A 24,250-nucleotide genomic window follows, 5' to 3' on the forward strand; every position below is an offset into this window, starting at 1 on the left:
AGGTAAGTTGTTTTGATATGGGGATCCCAATGAGTCATTTGTTTGATATATAGACCAAGGAACCTGTCTCTCACCCTCTTGTACAAGCAACAATCAAATAGTATGTGAGCCAGGTCTTCTACCTCTGCCGCTCCGCAAATGCAAAGGTATAGAATGGAATCTCCCATATCTGACCATTGTGTCAAGCTGTTCGAATCTCGCTCGTGTAAATACCTCCCTAAGATGTTTTGGCAGTTGTAACTTCAAATAGCTGTCTACTTGAAAAGTATGCTTGTATTTACTCAGCCATTTCAAGTTACCCACCTTACTAAGGATCGCTATATCATTTTGTGCTTCTATATCCTTAATTCTTTGGGCAGCCCTTTTTTTTAATTGTTCTCCTGTTACGCAAGAGACAGGAAGACCACAGCTTCTTACAAAATTTGTTAGTTTGGTGATCCAGGAGATTTGTGGTTGTAATTTTATTTGCTTTAGTAGACATAACTTGGGGAGTCTATCAGTCTCCATTTCATTGACTTTACACCAGTAGTCATAAGCTCTAATTTTGGATAGAGCATGAATAATAGTTACATGAAAAATTTTAAAAGACCTTGAATTGTCGTTGTCGTCATCATCATCATCATCATCATCATCATCATCATTATTTTAGCCATTGTCTATCCACTGCAGGATGAAGGCCTCTTCCGTATGTTTCCAAACAATATGGTCCTGAGCTTTGTTTTGCCAATTGGGCCCATAATATTTGCTGATAGGGGACTGGAGGCTAAAGCATATAAGGAACGGCTGCTGGAATTGGGTATGTCTAGTTTAATGAAGAGAAGGACGAGAGGGGACATGATAGCAGTGTTCCAATATCTCAGGGGTTGCCATAAAGAAGAGGGAGTCAAGCTATTTTCCAAAGCGCCTGGAAGCAGGACAAGAAGCAACGGGTGGAAACTAATCAAGGAGAGAAGCAATCTAGAACTAAGGAGAAACTTCCTGACAGTGAGAACAATTAACCAGTGGAACAACCTGCCTCCAGAAGCGGTGAATGCTCCAACACTGGAAGTTTTTAAGAAGAGACTGGACAGCCATTTGTCCGAAATGGTATAGGGTTTCCTGCCTGAGNTATTATTATTATTATTATTATTATTATTATTATTATTATTATTATTATTATTATTATTATTATTATTATTATTATTATCCATCATCTTTCATAGATACTTTTTATCAAGTGGGATCCATTCTATGACTGCCTTGATCCCAGTTATAATCTAGAGTTATATTGCTTGTTATATTCATGTTTTAAGAATTAAAATGTGAACTAGGAAACCTTTGCATTAGAAAATAGTTTGTGTCTCTTGATTTACTTTATTAAAATATATAATCATAGACCAAACAGAAGTTTTTAAACTACAGAAGTGAAAAAAATACACTATACTGCATCCAATTAAAAACAAACCTATTCATTACTCTTTTCATGCCTGCACATGGAACACCTAGACATCAGGTCCAGAAACTTCTAATTGACATAGATATGGTGCAAACTTTAGCTACAATTCTAGAGATTTCCTGATCTTGATGATTTAGTTGGTTTAATAGATATTGATGATTATTATGTGAGACCAGTCTGAATAATTTATAATTAGAGGATAGGTTAATTCTGCTCCACAGAGTTGATAGGGCATTTCAGAAGCATGTGTGCTACTATCAAAATCTGAGCAAATAGATGAATATTTCCCGTGCAGATATTAACATTTACTTGTTTTCAAATCAACCTTTTCAATCAGGTGTTACAACCTGATCTTTGTTTCTTCCATTCTTCTAACCAAATAGTTCCATATTCCTTTTAGTATTTAATTGCTATCAATCTGATTAGTATATAGTCCAACATTTATCACCCATAATCCAAAATAAATATATAAATAAAGTCAGTTGATATGGACTGTCTCAGAGATTTGATCTGAAAACCAAATTGCTTTGTATGTGAGCATGGTTAAATTGTTTAAGCTATCTATTTCAGTCACGTGGAAAAGCTCTTTGAATTTCTAGACTGCATTGGGGTAGATTTAGGGCTTCAAAAGGGAATGCTTGAAACTTTTTTGAGTCAAATATCTTCGAAGCTCTATCATCCTATTTTCTGCAGCAACTTTAAAGCTGGTATTTTTCTTGTGAGAAATTCCATTCTATTTTCCACTCAGGACAAAATTACAAGCAAGGAAAAACAGAGCATTATTAATAGATGCTTTTGCCCAAAGGCAAAGTCCCCTTAATGGACTTTTTTCATAAAAAAATGAACTTGTGATTTATGGTTTTGATGATTAGACAAGATAGATTATAGAAAGAAGAGAATCTTGATGTAACTTCAGAGAGAGATTAAAATATAACTATACTTAAAACTGCTGTGAAGAATAACAGAAGTCACTTCTTTATATCTTTCTTTTATATCTTTCTCCTTTTTCTACTTTTTTTTTCCATACTGCACTTGTAGCTTTTTCTTTTATTTCTCCATTTTATTTGAGTCTGTATTAGTTCTTATAAAAAATACCGAAAAAAAGAACTTCAATAACTGTTCTGGTTTTATATAGTCATAACACATATTCAGTACATTTCTGGATATTATAAAAAAATATTTTTACCAATTGTAACTTCTGATATAATGTACTGTTTAAATGAACATTTGGTTTTATGTTCTCACACTGATAATTTGCAATAAATATTTCAAACTTCTAAAACAATATATAGCAAAAAATACTAACATAGGTATAATAACTCATAAGATTAGTGCTCAATCTCCATATGTGTGATCTATTAAACTTACTAAATCATCCAGCTATGTGTATATGTGTACACACACACATATACATACATACACACATCTGCGTATATACATACATACTTTCTCTCCATGATCAAATTAAACCCTATGTGTAAAATACCAACATAGTGCATAATGCAATAATTTGTATTTCAGGCATACTAATAATAATTTGTAGCATTTTGCAAAACTAAGCTTAGTTTTTCCAACAAAAATGGCCTTCCACTGCTCTCATATTGAGAAGGTTATAATACTCTAAAATGACTAGAAAATGGGCATCCTATGGATACAACCCATGTGTGAATTTGTATATGTAGAATCATAAATATATAGATTACACATTTAAATTGACTATAATTTGGAACAATCTTACTCTGCAATTAGATCGGCTACAGATTTGTTGTTGTCAGTATATATACATTTCTCAAAACAAATGTCTGTTGTCCCAAAGGTGTTTTTTCACGAGGCAACTGGACTTTCTTGTTTTTCTTTGAAGATGTTTCGCTTTTCATCCAGGAAGCTTCTTCAGCTCTTGGATTCTTTCTGTTGGATGTCTGTTGGATTAAGGTAAGGCTGCAGAAATCTAGTTGCCCGCCAGATGGTAGCAAATAGATACAGAACACTCTTTGCCCCCATCTAGTGGATTTTTGCATTCCACATCTCGTAGGCGTGGTGTTTATAGGGCTTTCTAGAGATAGCATTGACATTTATAGCTTCTTGATCCACCATTATACTTATGATTTATCTAATAAAAATACTTGCTACAATTAGTGACTAGATCATGATTATTGTGACTGTAATACTTTGTATTGGAAATAATGTCAAGGCTTTTAAAAAGCTAATCATAGAAGCATTAGCTTCAAAAGCTTTTTGATAGAATATAGCTTTGTGGATTTGCACATTATTTAATCCTGACTTCTTGATTTAACCCATTTGCTACTTTCCCATAATATGCCATAAAAACAGTAAGATTCAATAGTTACTTTTGCAGAATTTAATGTAGTGATTTTAGTATTTAAGTTGTTTTTTATTTTCTTATAAATGTTATTAGTTGCCTTTACTCTCCAGAATAAAAAAACAGGTATGAACTGAATAATATATGTTACATATTTTAAAAATACAGCCTGGTTTCACTGCTCAAAGCCATAAGTTGGATTGTTTTATTAATAAGAATAATAAGGTAATTTGTTAAGCATTAAAGTTTTAGAATGCAGCTTGTAGAACTATTGATAGCTATCTCAATCTAATACAGGAATTGTACAACAGGAATTGTAATTACACTAAGAATAAAGGCATAACATTGGTAAATCCCTCAAAGTACTGTGAGGGTATCATCAGTTTTGATATCAAACTCTGGTTTTAGCATTCAAATGAAATATGCATAAAAAAAAATCCCACATACATCCTTTTCCCTGGATGCTAATTTCAGCATCTCATCTGCCTGGAAAATTGTACAGACAAAAATAGATCTAAGTTTACTTGGAGAAAAAAACTTCTACGCTGCAAAATATCCCTGAAGCATAGTATATTTTGAAGCATTGATTTTTTGTTTCCATGGGAAACTGTGAGGTCCTGTGCTGCCCCATAGTGACTGCATGGCAAATGAATGGGAGATTCCAGAATAAGATGTCAACTTTGTGCGCTACAAATAATTTCAGCACTGTTTCATAACAGCAGGTCACCTTCTCATATTTTCATTGAGGTGAATGTCTATTTGCTTTAATGGGGCTTCATCCCAAGTAAATATTTATAGGTCTGCAGCCTAAGTGGTAGAGTAGCTTTATGTCTTGTTTCAGTTGAATGCAACGTACTTCAGATAAGTTTGGGCTTAAATCACATGCAGATTTGAGATTCAGGGCTCAATGCTTTGTAAGAACCTAAACAAGTAGGAATTCTCCTTTCACTGTCATATATAAGCTGACATTCATGCATATACATGTGCCTATAGACTCCCAAATGAAATATATTTTCAGAGTTGTGTGCATGAAGGAAACTGATAGACTGCTTTTCCTAAGCTATTCCTGGCAGTTTTTGTTTTCTTTTTCAGTTTTTGCAGAACAATGTGGCCATTCTTGTAAAAGAAAAATGAGATTGTATAAACTGAACAGACTCAAAGCTTGGGGTTACATAATACTTAATAACTGGAAATAGCTATATCCAGGAAAAAAATGGGAGAACAAAGCTAAATAGTTTATCCTGATCTCAAGATTCCATCTTCTGGAAGTGTTTAATTTTTTTCCCCATAAGGACAATTCCTATATTTATCATTCCCTTTGGCATCTATTCAGTCTAAAGTAGGCATTCATAGTAGCAGTACTAAAAGGGTAGCTACTGGTAGTCTTTACTTGACAGCAGTAATGGTACCAATATTTCTATCACTATGGGACTCAGTCTTAAAACACAATGACACATAGCCATGCTACTTAGCAAAGATGGTTCCAGCATTTCCAATTGCAGTTGTTAAGTGAATTCCAAGCCATTGTTAAGTGGGGGGGGGGGTCACAGGTTCATCATGTGTGACCTCCTTTTGGGGTCTTTTCTTACTGGAAACTAGCAGTGAAGGTTACGAATAGCAATCAAGGTGGCTATGGGGCACTGCAACATCATAATTGCAAGGTGGATGCCAAATGCCCAGTTCACAATTACATGAATGCAGGGATCCTGCAATGCCTGCAACTATAAGGACCGGTCCTAAGTATCACTAGTTCAGTGTCATCATAACTTTATAAATGATTGCTGAACAAACAGTTGTTAAGTGAGGACCACCTATATAGATGATACTGATTTAGATGATAACTGTAGCCCACTTGGATGAAGTTCAGTTATATTTGGATCATTTTTTCTCATAGTTTCATAGCTGACTTCCATTTACACTACAAACCCAATTTCATTTGGAAGGTATTCCATTGCTGCATTGTTAAAGGTGCTTAGGCCTCCCAGGGCTTAATTTGGGATTAACTGTCATTTTTCACATAAAGTCTTTTTAGTTAATGCACTGCAAAATGGGTCTTTACTACAGTTTTAATATACTTTTTTCTGTTGGAAATCAAACTGCTTCTTGGTTTAGTTTTACTTTAGCAAGAGAAAGAACAAATAAAATGTATGGCATAATCATTTGAATATTATTGCTTTTCTAACTACAGGTACTCTTTGACTTACGACCACAATTGAACCCAAAATTTTCATTGCTAAGTGAGACAGTTGTTAAGTGAGTTTTTATTTTCTTGGCCACAGTTGTTAAGTGAATCACTGCAGTTGATAAGTTAGTTACACAATTGTTAAGTGAATCTAGCTTCCCCATTGACTTTGCTTGTTAGAAGGTTGCAAAAGGTGGTTGCATGACCCCAGGATACAGCAACCACCATAAATATGAGTTGATTGCCAAGTGTTTCAATTTTGATCACATGACCATGGGGATGCAGCAGTAGTCGGAAATGTAAAAAAACTGTATAAGACATTTTTTTCAGTGTCATTGTAACTTTGAACGATCACTAAACAAACTATTGTAAGTTGAGAACTACCTATGCAGAATCTGCTTTATACCTAGATAATTATCTATCCCTTATTCATCACTGGTCTAAAGTAAGAGTTGGACAAACTCTTGGTGGCTATACTTCCTTCTTCCTGAATTGGTTTTCATCATATGCTAGAATCGTGAGGCTGTAAAGGTAGTTAAAAAAGACTCAATGCCTTGTCATATATTTTCTTTCTTTAATAAGGAAGTTACCCACCTTCTTCAAGAACTGTTTTGCTTTTCATAATTTCATATTTTAAGTTTAGTTACCTTAAAAATAAAGATTTTCTCTTTCTCCAACTCCTATGTTCTGTTTTCAAGTATTACCTTTGTCCCATCAGGGTTTTCTTCTTCTTTGTATTCCATTTCTAGCAATCTGATAATAAATAAAATTAAAACTTCCACCTTTTATAGCTTCCAACCCCATAGCTCAGTATAGACTTTTAATTAACCTATGTTTTTACTCATTTTAAGTTACCCTATATGCCTATGCCTTCCAGCTGCTTACAGCTTCAACAGTTACAGCATTTCAGCCTTTCATGGTTGAAAGTTGCTATATGTCTTTTCCTACTTAAATTTGCTGTAGGCACATTTTTTCAAGTTAACTTGACTGACCAAGTTACTATTCCTCCATATGTTCCCAGATTTTACTCTTGTTATTTCATTTTTTTTTATGGTCGCCATCAGTTGTTTCACTTAGCTTTAAATTTTCTAAAGGTCAAATACTAAAAATGAATGAATACTGTATGATTTTAAAAGCAGTATCTGAAATTGTGTTTTTGTTATAGTTTTATATATTTTTATCTCCTTAAATAGAAAACTGGTTGTATTTTTTTTAAAAAAAATAAGATTATAACCTGAATTTTTTTCTCAGCTCATTTGATCGTAAAGTTAGTAATTTCAATAAGCTTTAGGCATTGGGTTGTTGAAATGTCGCTTCCTCTGGTATTATATTTGCTGTGGGGAAAATTAAGCAATGTTGTTTATGTTAAATTTTCTTGTTTGTTTTTATCCTTATTTTATGCATGTGCATTTTTAAACTGAATTACTGATATTGAATATACATGGAACTCAGAGCAGTTAATGACAGGGGTTATAGGCTACTTCAGTCAGTAGATAAACAATTAAAAAGCCGAAATGTGCATAGGAAGCAGCAGTGTGTTTGCTGTAGGCAATTGCAATGTACTGCTAATAGTTCACCCTTTTGGTAACCATTTGCATGCTGTATTCCATGCAAGCTAAAATATCTGAAGAATTGTCAAAAGTGGTTCAAAATGAATTAATCACATGCCCAAATATCACATTTACTTATGTTTTATTAAAGTAGAGGAAGAAGGAGTAGTAAAATATATAAAATTTAAAGCTGGACGAAACACCATTAAATATAAAGGTAAATGTTTTAGCTTCTAAGATTTGCCTGTTTTGTGCAGCTTTTACAATATTTTTCTTTTCTTTTTTTTCTTACCCAAGGAATGGGGAAAACAGAGGAAATCATGCTTGCCTTCTGGAAATATCATGTGCTACTGGATAAATAGGAACATTGCATTGACAAAGTATTAAATAAAAGGGTAATCTACTATGGACTTTAATTCAGCAGAGTTGACGATAGTGTTCTGCACATTTTGCAGTAAGGAACACCTGTAGGACATTTTACTTGATGGAAGCCATAGAAAACACAAATGGCACTTCAGTCATCTTTTTTCTTTAAAAAAAAATCTCTTGGAGGAAAACCATAACTGATTAAAGGGTTAGAGGTTTCAACAAGGGTATGAAAGCATATGGCAGATGGGATGGATTAGGACTTTTAATAATACAGTAATCTAATCACTGCTGCCAAGCATTATAGAAAGCTCCACCTCTGGCTGGGTTTTATCCAGAAAGAAATGTGCAAGAATAAAATGCTGTTGGTATGAAGAGTTAATAAGTGCTATCTCTGAAGTTGTTCCCTAAAAATGACTGTATCTGAAGAACATTTCAAAAATTCATCTTTTGGTCATATGGTTTCTTGGTTTATAGTTCCATTAGACTTCTGAACCCTTCCCTCTTTCTTACTATCTTCAGATATATCAAAGAATCTTGTCAAGGGTTGAGAATATACTGTTTATGAAGTAAAAATTGAAGTCCTTTCTTGAGCCCAGAATTTGTTAGGTCACCTACACGCCCAGAAGATTCTGCTACTTCTATAACAACTTGGATGGAATGTGCATCTGGAAAAGAAGAGTTCGGGCAACACGGTGCTTTCCCAGAAAGAGGCCCAGATTAGCTAATGGGGGAGAGGGGAAGAGGTGCAGAATAGTTCAAAATCTAAAATCTGTCCCAATCCATGCAGCACATATCAAAGAGTTTGCATACTTTATTGAGACACTGCAAGCTCCTAATATTATTCCCCAGGTCCCACTCAAATGAAACGCAAAGTCCCACTGAGTCCAAGTATCAGTAGGACACAGATTGTGCAACATCCTAACTTGCCACTTACTTCATCTGGTCCTTACATCCCATCATCTGGAACACCTACCCCCAGAACAAAAACAAGATTTGGGGGAAATCTAGTAAACAGTTTTTCCATTGTGACACAAAATGTATCAAATCTACCTGGCATTTAGGAAAACTGAAAATAGAGAAGCTACGAGAACTTTTGGTATTTAGAAGGAAGATTACTTAATAATAAATGTAATGTCAATGAGAGTAAGCATTTTAATTAAACTTCTGTTATTTTGTTTACTGAATAGTTTATTGCTGCTTTAGGTTGTAAATTGTCCTGAGTACTCTAGCAGTATGACAGTAGAGAAATATCGTAGTAAAATAGACTTCTACCTTAGTATATATTGTACGAAATGTTTCCTGCAGCCATTTATTGAAATAATTTAATTTGCCAAAGTTTGTTAATTAAGAGAGGAGGACTCATGCAATTAAAATGTTTTTATTTATATTATATACATATATATTATATATTATATATCCACTATTGGATATTCTTTCTGGCTCACATGCTATCTTGTATTATGGCCAGTACCCTGGTAATTATCATGAAACCTTTCAATTTAAAAATCCAGTATGTGTTCTGAGTGAAATTTCAACAATGATAATAATATGCACTAACTGTATTTACCATGAATGTTATAGAGTAGTTAAAAAAATGCACTACATTATAGGCTACCAAAAATAAATTAAAAGTATGCATTAAAGCAGGGGTGTCAAACTCGTGACGTCATGTGATGTCGCACAACATATCAGGCCGGTTTTGCCATTGCTGGCAATGGAGTGGGCACGGCTTCAGTATGATGAAACCGGCCCACGGGCCGGCAGTTTGACACCCCTGCATTAAAGTGTACTTTTAATCACTAATGTGATCTTGTTCTTGAATTTTGCATTCTACACAATAGTTTAGTGCAGCCGAAACTGTTATTTTAATGATGCTCCAGACTTTCTTTAAAAGGTAAAAAAAACCCCACCAATTAGGGTAAAAGTAGTCTCCATCTTCAAACTGTATGCAAAAGAAAATAATGATCAGTATGTTGCACACTGCAATCGTATTACTGGAAATGCAAATTTAATTAGTTTTGCATAAAAATAGTAAATAGCAAGCCCAGAAACAATACTTCAAAGTTCATGTCCTCCAGATAAAGTGTGTCCCAACATTGCAAAGCAGGCTGGAACAAATGATCTATTTTATAATAAGTTGCATTTACTTCCAAAATAATTTAATTCACAACGAGATAGTGACTTGTGGAATAGATCAATAAATGAGGAAATTTGGGAGACATTACAATGTTATTATCTGGTTTTACAATGAAATTTTAGCAGCAGAAAGAAATCCTATAAATAGAGTAAAAGTATGCAGAAAAGAAATTTAAACAGAAAATATTAGCTCAAAAGTCTGAACCAAGAATTTATGATTTCCAGAACTATAAAGTTTTCTTAAGTTAGGATTAATTATCTTTTTAAAAAGCCTCATAGTTTTAGCAAAGAATTAGCAAGTATAATTCTTTTTTCTCTTTTTCTCTTTTGCAGAGGAAGAATTTGCCTCTTCTTTTGAGCATTGGTTTATTGATCTTCTGGGGAGCTTTATTGCTGGGTCTTCGCTTCTACTGGATGGGGAACAAACCTCCCAGCTTTTCCAACTCTGACAACCCAGCAGCTGACTCAGATAATTTTTTAACACGAGTTCTGACCTTTTTTTATTTGCCAACCAAAAACCTTTGGCTACTGTTGTGCCCAGACACTCTTAGCTTTGATTGGTCCATGGATGCTGTGCCTCTTCTCAAAACAATCAATGACTGGAGGAACCTACACACAGTGGCCTTTTATGCTGGATTCCTCCTCCTTACTTATACCAGTTTGAGAAATTCCAGCATAGGACGAGAAGGCAATGGGAAAAGTATAGCAAATGGCAGACTTAATGGCAATGGTCACAACTACCTATCTGAACTGGAATATAGAGAATATAAAGAGTTGACGTCCAGTTTTGCATCTAAAGAAGAAAATGGCATTAACAAAGGCTTACCACAAAAACCACACATTCCCTCAACGGAGAATATTGTGGTTTTGTCACTGTCTTTATTAATTGTTCCTTTTATTCCTGCCACAAACTTGTTTTTTTATGTAGGCTTTGTGATAGCAGAGCGTGTGTTGTATATACCTAGTATGGGCTTCTGCCTCTTGATCACTGTGGGCACAAGAGCCCTTTATGTCAAAGTCCAAAAGCGCTTTCTGAAGAACTTGATTTTTTTGGCTACTGCTACATTAATTTTTTTTTACGGACTGAAGACATTTGTCAGGAATGGGGATTGGCAGAATGAAGAGATGCTGTATAAATCAGGGATTAAAGTAAATCCAGCAAAAGGTAACATTTTCCATTGGGGTTGTTTGCAACAAATGGATCACTTTATTATGTATTTTTAATCTATCTATACTAGTTCTTTTTGGGAAATGCATAAATCCTATATTTACAATCATAAATAATTAAAGCACAGAAATAAAAATGTACTGTGCTGAGATACAATTTCATATTAATTGCTTATTCAGAGGATTCATTGAATGTAGGGTGAAAACAAGTTGAAAACTACAGAAATGTTTTACTAATATGTTTTATGTTTCTGAATCTTTGTATTACAATATCTCATGTAAGAATACTTCTTACGGAAACAAAAAAAAACAGGTAGTTTGAAGTATTTACTGGTTAGGTTTTAAATTTATGAATCACTTTCTATTCATGATCTGAATTTTCTTACCTTCTTGGAATAGCATAATTTCCCCCCAGTACTGCTATTTGTCTAACACAGATGAAGAAACATTCAAATATTCTCAGTTTCCACAAAGAAATGTCTGTATGTTTTGTATTGTTAAAATATTTGGAAAAATAGGGCCTAATATTTAAACCATAAGGAAAATAGAATATATGTGAACTACACATTTGCCTTTGTTTCATTGGTATGAGGCAAGAGCCTCTGTGACTGGAAAACCAAGAGTAGATTCTGGCAAATTTAATTGGCACACTGCTAAATTTTCAGAAATTTAATGAATTTCAGCAAACAAAAACTTAAACAGAAAAATTGGTGTTCAACTTACTGTTTCTGCTGAAAATAATCTACTGTAAGAAATAACTTGTAAGATGCATAAAATCTCTCTTCCTCCATCAAAAGATTTTATGCTGGAAATTGGATATAGTCTGTTAATGAACTATCCATTTTTAAGAAAACATTTAAGAGACTAAAGATTTTTTGCTACAGTGCTACAGTAAAATGATTTATTATATTTGTTAAGGTTTCTAAGATTTCTTGAACTGTAGATGGATGCAAAAAGGGAAATAGAAAAAGAGAAGAGTGCACATTTACATGAATCATCTTTATCCAATTTATATATTTTCCTATAATATGCCATGGCGCAGCTCATTCCATTTAATCTATTTGTCCAACCCTGGGAGTTTGGAATCTCAGGAGAAAAGGCCTAGGAAATAAGTTCTAGCTTTGAATTACAGAATATTTTCTTGAGTGAGTGAGTGAGTGAGTGAGTGAGTGAGTGAGTGAGTGAGTGAATGCTTCCAAGGCTCAGGAATGAAGACAGAATCAAATAACATTGTCTGCTTTCCATTTAATATTTGGAATCCTAATACGGTACCTATTGTTACTATTGTCTTTGTAGTTTATCTACTTTGTTTTATGTTTTGATACCTGCATTCTTTTTCCCCTAAAATATTGCTGATTGAAGGATAGCCAAATATTTGAACTTCTGCTTCCCATTCAGTGAAACCAGAAGCAGAGGATTGTTGAAAATGTCAGCCAAAATATCTGGAAGACGCTAGATAACTTTCGCCTGGTTTGGATATGTCTACCTTCCCCCCCATATTTTAATAAAATTTTATTTTCCCAAAAATAAAATACAAATATAGAATAAACTAATAAAAACTACTAAACAAGAATTGCAAACAAGACACAGAAAAGGGAGAAGGAAAAAAAAGAAAAAAGCATATATAACAAATATAAAATTAATAATAAATATATGGCCTCCACCCTAGCTGAATGCTAATACCTGTATCTCACACAAATCTAACAGGTTCCCTCCCTTGTATTGTGGATCTACAAATAGCTATACATTTTTCATCTATACTTGCTAAATTACTATTTTACATCACATTCTATTAACATATATCTCAAATATACAAATTATTATCTATCAATCAAATCGACTCAATACCCGTTCACTGTAAAATAACTATTAACTGTTAACCCCCCCTTCAAAAATAAAATACACACCTTTTAACCAGTTGCTCTTTAGCTTTGCCAATTCCACCAGCAGGTGTTGTCCGAGTTATATATTCTTATCAGAGAGATAGACAAAGTTCACCTAGAACAGTGATGGCGAACTTTTTAAAGACCGAGTGCCCCAAAACTGGCCCCGCCCCCGCTCCACCCCCTGCTCCGCCCCCACCCCATCCCCCACCCCGCCTGCCTGCAGGGCCACCAATCGCCTTCAGGGCCCGCCACAGATCGCCCAGGCAGCCTAGCAGCACCATGGCCACGCCCTCTGCCTGCGCCCCACAGCATCAACTGCACGATGGGGGATGAGGGCAGAGTCTTGTCTATGCTGCCTGACTGCCATATCCTTGGCTGCGCTGCTCTGTATGGGCCACGCTCGGGGGCAACTCTCCTCCAGGGGAGCTGCTGTGAGGGGGTCAGGGGAGGTGAGGCTGGGGCAATGGCACGTGTGCCCACACAGACGACTCCGAGTACCGTCTCTGGCATGTGTGCCATAGGTTTGCCACCACTGACCTAGAAGAATTAGCCTAGCCTAGCCTAGCCTAGCCTAGCCTAGCCTAGCCTAACCCAACATAACACAACACAACACAACATAACATAACATAACATAACCATAGTTGGAAGTTACCTTGGAGGTCTTCTAGTCCAACTCCCTGCCCAGGTAGAAAACCCTATACCATTTCAGACAAATGATTGTCCACTCCCTTCTTAAAAACTCCCAGTGTTGGAACATTCACAACTTCCAGAGGCAGGCTGTTCCACTGCTTAATTATTCTAACCATCAGAAAATTTCTTCTCAGTTCTAGGTTGCTTCTCTCCTTGATTAGTTTCCATCTATTTCTTTTTGTCCTGCCCTCAGTTGCTTTGGAGAACAGCTTGACTCCTTCTTCTTTGTGGCAACCCCTGAGATATTGGAACGCTGCTATCATGTCACCCCTAGTCCTTCTCTTCATTAAACTAGACATACCCAATACCAACAACCATTCATTATATGTTTTAGCCTCCAGTCCCCTGATCATCTTTGTTGCTCTTCTCTGCACTCTTTCTAGAGTCTCAACAACTTTTTTTACATTGTGGTGACCAAAACTGGATGCAGTATTCCAAGTGTAGCCTTACCAAAGCATTATAAAGTGGAATTAATACTTCATGTGATCTTGATTCTATCACTCTGTTAATGCAGGCTAGAACTGTGTTGGCTTTTTTGGCAGCTACAGCACACTGCTGGCTCATATTTAAGTGATTGTCCACTAGGACTCCAAGATCCCTCTCACAGTTACTACTATTAAGTGAGGTACCACCTAAACTGTACCTGTGCATTTGGTTTTTCTTGCATAAATGTAGAACCTTACTTTTTCACCATTGAATTTTATTTTGTTAGATAGCACCCACTGTTCAAGTCTGTCAAGATCCTTCTATATCTTAAGCTTATCTTCTGGAGTGTTGGCTATTCCTGCCAGCTTGGTGTCATTTGCAAATTTGATGAGTTCCCGATCTATCCCCTCATCCAAATCATTGATGAAGATGTTGAAAAGCACTGGGCCTACTTCCCTCCATATAGAGGCAGTTCCATTGAGGACTATACGTTGAGTGTAGTTAGTCAGCCAGTTACAAATCCATCACCATCTGGTGCTGATGCTGTCTAACCCACATGTTTCTAACTTATCTAATAGTAGGTTGTGGTCTACTTTATCAAATGCCTTACTGAAGTCCATTAATAGATTAAAAAAGGATCAAATATTTGAAGAACAAGTTATAACCAAGGAGATTAGCTGTGCTTGAGTACACCAACAGCTGACAAAAATTAATAATAGTAGCATGTAAAATAGTGATAAAGCTCTTTTAACCTGTACTGCAGCACCTAATTTAATAATAGTATGTTTATTCATGAGTTTAGTGAACTGATACTAATGAGCTGTTTAAAAGCATCTCTCTCAGGTTTGCTTATTGTCACTGAAAATCACCACAGATATACAGAGAAGAATATACTGAAACAACTACTGTCTTAAAGGGTTATGCTCATCGGTTGAGGACAAATGACAGTGAGGATTCAGATGGCTATCTCTATCTCTATATTCTTTTCCCATTTGATATTTTGTTTTGCTTTCAGAAGTGTGCCATATATTATTTATTTTTATTTACTTTATTAAATTTATTTGCCACCTGTTTTGCCACAATATGATTCTGTAAGGTTTGGATGTTATTACTTACTTTTTGAATTTGGGAAAATAGTAAATATGGCAACTTAAGGAAGCTCAGTGTCTCTGAAAGACTGATACTGTCAAGTATTTATTGCCAGCTTGCTGAAAGCTTAGTAAAATTACAGTCATATTACTAAAATGGTTTTCAGACTTATGAGGCAATTGACTTGTATATAGAAATTCTTGTAATTCTTTGAATAAACTGACCACTGAAAGATTGATCAAACCATAAGTGTGCTATTATTCATGAAAGCACTTTATGGACATTAGAAGAATTATTGGTTGTCAGAATTGAGTTAATATGAACATTTGTAATATTTGTTGATATGTATTTATATATGTGTGCGTATGTGTTATTCAATTTAGAAGTTCAACATGTAGAAACCATTTATTAATTTTTAGAGCATTTGTTTTGACAAGTTGATTTTGCAATTTACTAGCAGTAATCAGGATACTGGGTAGCAAACTGTGGGCAATGGTTATGACTAATAATAATGAAGTTAAAATGTATTTCTTATCTATTTTATTTTAATGATCCCATTTTAAAGAATGATATATTTTGAGAAACTAAAAAGAATATTAAAGAAATTTAAAAACATAGAAATATCCACGTAGAACAACCAGTCTTTGAAACAGTGTAACAGTGTTTATCAAATAATCTCAGCAGAGAAGCAGACCACATTTAATTTGATAGCACTATCACATGCAAAACAAGTTGACATTGCTGTCAATGAAGCAGTATGCGTAGTAACAAGATGCCTCAAACCCACACCAAAAACAAATATTCTTGAAGGCATGCAAGAAGAAAACTGAATTAGAAGATGGATGAGGGAATTTATGGAATAAGGAATAATCCCAGAAGAGAATATGGCTGAGGGATCTGATCTCCCCTACATTATTTGGAGGATATTGAATTGGTTGAAGGTGGGAGTGCCTAAGTGTAGGACCAATATGCTCAAGTGAGGCTTGCTGGCATTTAACAACATGCTCTGGGAACGTGGAGAGACACAGAGTTAAAAAGTAATTACTAATGTTTATGTCCATGTAGTTTACCCATTTTCTCCTCAGAATGGCCGACTTCTGAATATTAAGTTCTCAATTTAAAAGACTAATTTAGAAGACTAAATTAAATCAGCTAGTTAATTCAAATAAAATTAACAATTACTTAAGATTGTAACTTTAATTGGAAGTTGCATCCATTATATTTATTTTCTAATTTGTTACATTTTTATTGGTTTAATATTCCATATTCTCTCCTAGAATTTTATTTCTGTTCTATAAGCAAATGATTGAAAGAATAACTAAACGCAAATTATTATTAATTTTATTCACATTATACTATGCTCTTCAATAATTCTCATTTAAAAAAACCTTGGATTTCATACAGTGCAGTCATGTGACTATAAATTGTAATACAATATTCTAATAAAGATGGTTACTATAAAGTGCTTCACAGAGAATAGGTAAAGATGCTGGCCTGTTCATTAATGAAGAGATTGTGGACTTTGGTCTTTTTCAGTGGCCTTCATAAGTGTATATTTTGTCATATTATTGTAAACTCTAAATTCCTAATGAGATTAAACTATTACTGATATTGACAGTGTTATTGATGCCCACTCTAGCCAAACTATGACTTCTTTAGTAGTCATAATTCTTGTAAAGTAGATTCATTGATATATAATTTGATTTTTTTAATTATTTCAATCTAAAGGAGAAGTATTCTTCATTGATAAACTATGCTGACTGTAATTCAAATATAGTTATTACCCTTACTTTCTACCTAGTGTGTGAAAAACCCAAGTTTTGATGTGTGATGCTTCAGATCAAAATATGTAATTTGATTATTTTAAATTGTTTATGGTATATGTTTATAATATTAAATAGATGTACTTATGTATTAATATCTATTGCCCGCCATACCTTTAATGTTTGCCACTGCTGCTTTATGACTTAAGTAGCTGAGGTCCCTTTGAGTGTAGAAAGAGATTTTTGTCTTTGGATCTGCCTGTTTGGAGGAAAGATAAATTTCTTGCAGATACAAAATAGTTAGAACNGTTAGAACTGCAGGACAATGTTATAAACTTTATCAGAGCCACAAACCTGATAGCAAGTGTTTGGCTGACTAAACTGTGTATACTAACCTTGTAAATACAGCTGCAAATCCACCCATTGCTTGGATCCAGTGTGATAGGTCAGACAAGCCTGAAGCCTTCCTCATGCCCTGAATAGCAAAGCTGTATCAAAAACAGTTTTTGAAATTCTTCTACCTTTCAAATTCGTTTTGCTATAGAATTTGAGAACTTCTCATTACCCCACAAATCAAATGTTTCCTTTGGCCACATAGAACTAGTTGTAAGATCTTTGGATGCTATCCAAATTAAGTAATGCTAATTAAACTTAATTTTAGCATTATATACCCCTCAATGCAGGAGTCTTGGGAGATCATTCACTTAATATGTATAGAACAAGAAAAATCAGACTATGGGTAAGTTTTACCCATGAATACTTGTTACTCATCTTCATTGATAACTTTTTTTGTCATAGATATTGTCAATATTCTGTCTCTTAGGGTATAAAATTGAATCAGATGGATTTAATTAGATCTAATATTTGACTTACCAGAAGATGGATGGAAAACAAGGCTATTGCCAAAAGAGACATAAAATGTGAATTTTGATTTCACTGTAAATAAGACTTGCATTTGTTAGACAACATATCAGTAGAATTATTTTGTAATGTCTTCTTATTTTTTTGCAGTCAAGTATTTATTAAAAATTCCTGGATTCTTGTGTGTCTGTTTGATTAGTTCAGTCCAGCTTGCTGGGAGGAAACCTGGCACATTTTTTGATTCATATGAAAGTTATATTTCATTGAAGAAATTATGCATTAAAAATAGTTTTTAGGAACTGATTGTGTGTATGCTCTGAACTTGCATATAACGTTAAAATTACCTCTGTCTTGTTTCAGCTAAAAAATGAAAAAAATGGGGAGAAGGATTTCTTATTTTGATCATATTAAGATTTTTCTATTGTTTCCATTTTCACCTCCATTATGATTAGGACCTTTGTTTACATGGATTTTAGGAAGAGGCAATTCCCAACAACTGTGTACTTTAAATTAGTTCACAAAAGTAGAACAATAAAATAACAGCGATGTATGTCCCTTAGAATATAAAACAAAAATATTTTTTGTTCTGTTGCCAAAATCAGTGGTATCACTTGCAAAATCTGCAAGTGTGTTAGATTCGCAACCAAGCAACAGCACTATACATAGTACACACATAGTTAATTGCATATTTTATTAGCAACTTAACTTTGTCTGTAGAAATTAGCACTAGAAGAGACTGTCAAGTACAGATAGTCCTTGACTCTCAACATTCATTTAGTGACTATTCGAAGTTACAACAGCACTGAAAAAAATGACTTATGATTGCTTTTCACACTTAGACTGTTGCAGCATCCCCACATGATCACAATTCGGGGGTTTGACACCTGGCATGTATTTATGACAGTTGCACTGCTGAGGTCATCTGATCACAATTTGCAACCTTCCCAGCTGGCTTCTGACAAGCAGAGTCACTGGGGAGAAGCCAGATTCACTTAAGAACTTTTACTAACTTAACAACTGCAATGATTCATTTTCCAATGGCAAGAAAGGTCACAAAATGGGCCATAATTCACTTAACAATTCTTTTGTTTAGCAACGGAAATTTCAGGCTCCATTGTGGTTGTAAGTTGAGGACTACCTATGACCTGTAATAACCAATTCATGTGTACCTATAATAACCATTACCTATACAAATAAAAAACAACAACAATGTACCTATGAAAAAGTTTCTCCTATATTTCAATGTAGAAATTGCAAGGAATTTGTGATGCTGAATATATAGAGAGAATATATACATTTTGGAATTAAAACAGTGTCTGTTGTTCAATATGCATATTGTTATTACTAGCCTAATGAAAATGAGGTGGGGTGAGGTCTTCAAACTGAGTCAGAGAAAAAGTTGCATAGGTTTTCTTGTCATAAGAACTCCTTATTCAGATACTAAATTGTGTATAATTGGATTGCAACACCTTCTCAATACTATTTTCTCCTCTTGACAGCATGGGGTAACCTTGGAAATGTTTTGAAGAGCCAGAGTAAGATTTCTGAAGCTGAAAGCGCCTATAGAAATGCCTTGTATTATCGCAGCAACATGGCTGATATGCTTTATAATTTGTAAGTATAGATGGCTTCCTTTTTTATATGTTTGTCTGTGAATAGGATCATTTATTAAGATTCAGGAAATGCAGATTATATTTAGCTATTTCTTTTCCTTTCATCTCTCCTCTTGCCTTCAGTTAGCTTTCATTAATCTTACTTCAAACTCCGACATAGACAGATTTCCTTCTGTTCTCCACATTTATCAGATCATCAGATATTTGATTCTGCTTTGCAGCGAAATAGCAGCTAATTTCCCAGAAGATCTAGTGGGGTGCAGTATATATGAATAGCCCTTTAGATTCATCCCAGCACCTTGCCACAGATCCAGCTGACTAGAACTTACCAGCAGGCCCCAAGGCACTACAGCAGTTGAGATTGCTATTTTATCAACTTCAATTGGTAAATCAATGGCAGCTTTTCTTTGTAACAAGGATTTGGAAACCAATTTCCACGCTATGGCAGTCTATTTAGACAGCTGCACTGTGATGTACCTAGAAGCTTGCTTGAAAGTTACAGCTAATACTGATTTTCTGTAGACAAGATGCAGAAATTCTTTTGGGCTCACTTAAAAATGATTGCAAGCACAATTTAAAACATGGTTTGAGAAATATTTCTTCTCCCACAGTAATATCTACTCTTGGTTACTTTTTGTAACATACTTGGCAAATTGATTGGGAGCAGGCAGAATGATTACTTGTCCACCTCATTTTGTCCGCCCAGAAAAGGCTATTGTAGAGAGAAAGAGATGAAATATTCAATGGCATGCTTTGAACAATTGTTTCATTTTTGCTGAAAGACTCACCAGAGTCTCAACTGAAACTCCAAAGATGGGGAAAGATGTAAGGAGGTAACATTAGCAAACACTTTCCCTGTTATTTTGGATTTTTTTTTCTCTTGAATTTCAGAAGTGTTGAAACTCTGGGGAAGTTGATAGGCAGTTTTGGAGCATAATGCTTTCTGTGGGGTGGTATTAGGCCCTGTTTGGTTGCTTTGGACTGCTAGAAATATGGGGGAAAATATATCTGGGAGATATTTAACCATTTCTTTAGAGAAGAGGTGCAGCCTTCTGTCTTTAAGCCCTTCCAGAAAAAGATTTCCCTGGACCTAAACATGTTGGCTTGCTTTCAGCCTTTTTCTGGAAAGAATGAGAATTAATTGTGGAGTATCATAGATAATATGAATTATTTGAAACCTTGTTTGTCAAGATTCAAGATGTAAGCCACATTAATCACTTTATTAGATCATCTTTGTCAGGACCTAGGTGGGAGATGTTCAGCTATCCTGTATATTTTAGATCTCTTGACAGCATTTGATACAATTGATCATGATATCCTTTTGGACTGTCTGCAAGAAATAAGCATGAATCTACTGATCTGTAATTGGTTTAGACCTTCCTGAGTGAGTAGATTTGGTTGATAAAAGTGGTAGAACAGGAGTTGACCTCATGTTTTTCCTTGTAAGATATCACAGGAATTAACTATCTGGCTGCTGCTTTACAACATCTAAAAGAGACTGTTGGAAGTTACTTCCACACATCTATTGACTTGGGGAATGATATCAATGTGCTGATTATATTTAGTTATAGTCTACCCAAAGCCAATTGGATATGTAAGGGATTTCTTGACTTGCTATTTAGAGGATATAGGGAGCTGAATGGGATGAAATAAGCTGAAAATAACTTCTTATAGTTGCTGTTTGTCCAAAGCCTTCTATATAACTACCATATCTTTTTTGACTGTGTATGGGATGACACAAGAGTAGTGTAGTGATTTGTGGATTTTCCAAGATTTTCAGTGATTGATGATTTTCAGGTGGAGGCCTTGGCTAAAGATTTTTTTTGCCACCTTTGTCTCGTATGCCCATTGCCGCTTTATTTAAAGCAGGAGTTGACAATTCACACCCCCATCACCATAAGGTTAAAAACTACTGCAATTTAATTTACATGGGATGAATGTAACTTTGACTACTTAGGACCTGACATTTTACAAAATGTAATAGCCTACTGTTGGATTATACAGGGACACAATGCATATTCCAGATGTTTCTTTAACTTTCAGTAGATGTTGGGTACAATTCAAAGTGCTGTAGAGTAGGGGTCACTAACCTCTGGACTGTGGCCCTTTAGAACCGGGCCACGGAAATAGGAGTTGGACAAGCATGTGCATTCATCCCCAATTGCGCAAGCAGCAGGCAAGCACACTTCATTTGCGTGAATATGGAACTGTGTGCGCTTGCCCATCGCTCGCACGGAACCATGTCCTCCCCCCAGCAAAACAGGAAAGATTGAGGAACTCTGCTATAGAGCATTATCAGTGATGTATAGTATTATTTTCAAACTATTATAATTGGTGTATGTTTTTTCTGATGCTTCTGCATTTAAACAAGATAATATTTTATTTAATATTTACTTGCTATTGAATATACATCTCAACTTTTTGTTTATTCCAGCAATCAAAGCATTTGCAGTAGAACAGATTAAGAAGCAACTATACGAATGTATATGAAAAAGAAAACCATAATTTCAGTGACTGTTATAAACAAATCACAGTTTATCTTTAGCTACAGTTAAAGGGCTTTAAAAAGATAGAAGAACATACCACTTTCCTTTCTTCCTATTTGTTGGAGCCTTGGTTCCTTCTATCCTCTATTTTCATTAGTAATCATGTTTACATAATATTGCAGACATGTAGACTAAATGGATTTTCAACAACTATGGTGGCACAATGATTAGAATGCAGTATTGCAGGCAAACTCTGTCCACAGCCTGGAGTTCGATCCTTATGGGGCTCAAGGTTGACTCAGTCTTCCATCTTCCCAAGGTCACTAAAAAGAGGATCAAGATTGTTGGGGTCAATATGCTGGCTCTGTAAACTGCTTAAAGGGGGCTGTAAAATACGGTGGAGCGGTATGTAAATCTATGTGCTATTGCTATTTCCTTCTATCCTCTGATTGAATGTTTTAGGGACTGAACCATATAACTGAAATTTTCATGTTAAATGTCATTTGTAAATAGCCTCATTCCTGTTCTCTCTTCATTTAGAGAGGCAGTAACTGGGAAGAGGTTGTTTCTTGAATCATTGTTAAGCTTCAGAAAGAGGTCTATGATTAAATATTAAAACCCAGGAGATTGATAAGTGATCAGTAGAGGAGTATAGGTTTATTGGAAGTCTTCCTAAAATTGATTTATATTTTCTCATGTCTTCCGCAGTAACTTTGGCTTACAAGGAGAAAAAATAAAGATATCAAATAGCTGTAGCAAAGGCATTCAGAATAGTCCTTCTAAGCTGTTTAAATCCAAGGATCTGGAAGCAGTTCAAAAGGTCAAGTTAAAGAAATATAAATCTTCACCCATTTCAATCTCAGATTTGCAAATTATGAACTTCAGGCAATATATATTCATCTTTATTTTTCTACATAAAGATGGACATTCAAAATGCAGTTGCAGTTAATAATTAGATTTTTAGTTTTTGAATTATATCATTGCATATCTTCTGTCTAATACAAATTTTGGATGGCTTCACCCAGTATAAATTCCCCTTCCCAAGCCTTTTTGTGAATATACATGCATGAGAATTTTAATTAGTTGAATTGTTTGTACAATAAATTAAATGTAACTTCTGTCACTATTGCAGTATGTTGATTGGAACACTGTGGCATACTATTTGTCAAAAATTGCATTTTCTTCCTTTTTTCCTATATTAAATCAATGTTATTAGGCAATCCATATTTTAACTTTGTTTTTTTAAACAAACTTTTATATGGAAGCTTGGATTTAATCTTATATTTTTACTTTAGATCAATTATTGAGTAATATTGATATTTTTATCATTTCCTGTGTTAAAGAAGAAATATAATTTTCTTTTGCCACCCACTGGCAATAATAGCAACATCTACTGACATCTCAATTTGGAGCAGCAACAATTTCAGCTTCAGTACACCTAAATTATTAAAGTGATTACCAAATCTTATGAGATTAAAATAACACAATTAGTTTTTATAATGCTTGTTGCAAAAAAAAAATCAATTCCATATGTAAATTGTGAAGACTGAATGGAATACAGAGCTGGAGATTCTCATTAAAAAAAAAAGAATAGGAGACTGGTTTCATGTCTGCATCAAAAATTTAAATAGATCTTATGCTATAGCTTATTCAATAAAAATAATAGTTATAATCCATCACATTTGTTTAGAAAAGAAATGAATATTCATAGTACTGTTGGAGATTCAGAGTAAGAACTGCATATTTTTGCAATGTCATATAATTTTGATGGTCTAGGAAGTCATACATATATTAATTGGGATAGTTTTTAATATTTTTCTAGCCAACTTTTTTGATTTACATACCAACTATTTGGAATTCCACAGCTGGACAGTAGAAATTCTCTGTTTCATTCTTACTGCAAGGAGACTTATTATTCCACACTGTAAAGATAAATTTACAATTTCAATTACTTAATGGACTGAAGACCTGACGTTGGTTGAAATCTCTGAACAACGTGCTTATTGATGTAGACTTTGTAGAAATAATTATAATCAGATATGGTCATTGCTTTATTAAAATGTTTGTGTAAAACTCTACATGCACACACACCAAAGGAATAATATTTTATCTATTTATTATAGATGCCCAGAAAGATTTTAAACTGTTGTGTGAACTTTATATCTACATACAAAGACTGCTGTATTCATACCTAAATAATCTTTGTTTCAAATTTCACACAACCTGAAAACTGTGATAGTCAAATTCACAACAAGTAAGCTGTAATTCAGTGTTTTA

General features: G+C 34.5%; 1 protein-coding gene across 1 annotated transcript in view; it reads left to right on the top strand.

Annotated features, from left to right (window-relative positions):
• The window catches only part of TMTC2 (transmembrane and tetratricopeptide repeat containing 2), a 111,804-nt gene that overhangs the window by 24,500 nt on the left and 63,054 nt on the right, over window positions 1-24,250 (top strand). Inside the window, exons 3-4 of the mRNA XM_015820778.1 lie at window positions 10,326-11,157; window positions 19,374-19,488. Coding sequence (XP_015676264.1) covers window positions 10,326-11,157; window positions 19,374-19,488 — 947 coding nt within the window. The remainder of the gene's footprint in view (window positions 1-10,325; window positions 11,158-19,373; window positions 19,489-24,250) is intronic.

This window comes from Protobothrops mucrosquamatus, unplaced genomic scaffold, assembly GCF_001527695.2.
Source record: "Protobothrops mucrosquamatus isolate PMUCROS unplaced genomic scaffold, P.Mucros_1.0 scaffold1180, whole genome shotgun sequence".
In the NCBI taxonomy this organism is placed as follows: Eukaryota; Metazoa; Chordata; class Lepidosauria; order Squamata; family Viperidae; genus Protobothrops; species Protobothrops mucrosquamatus.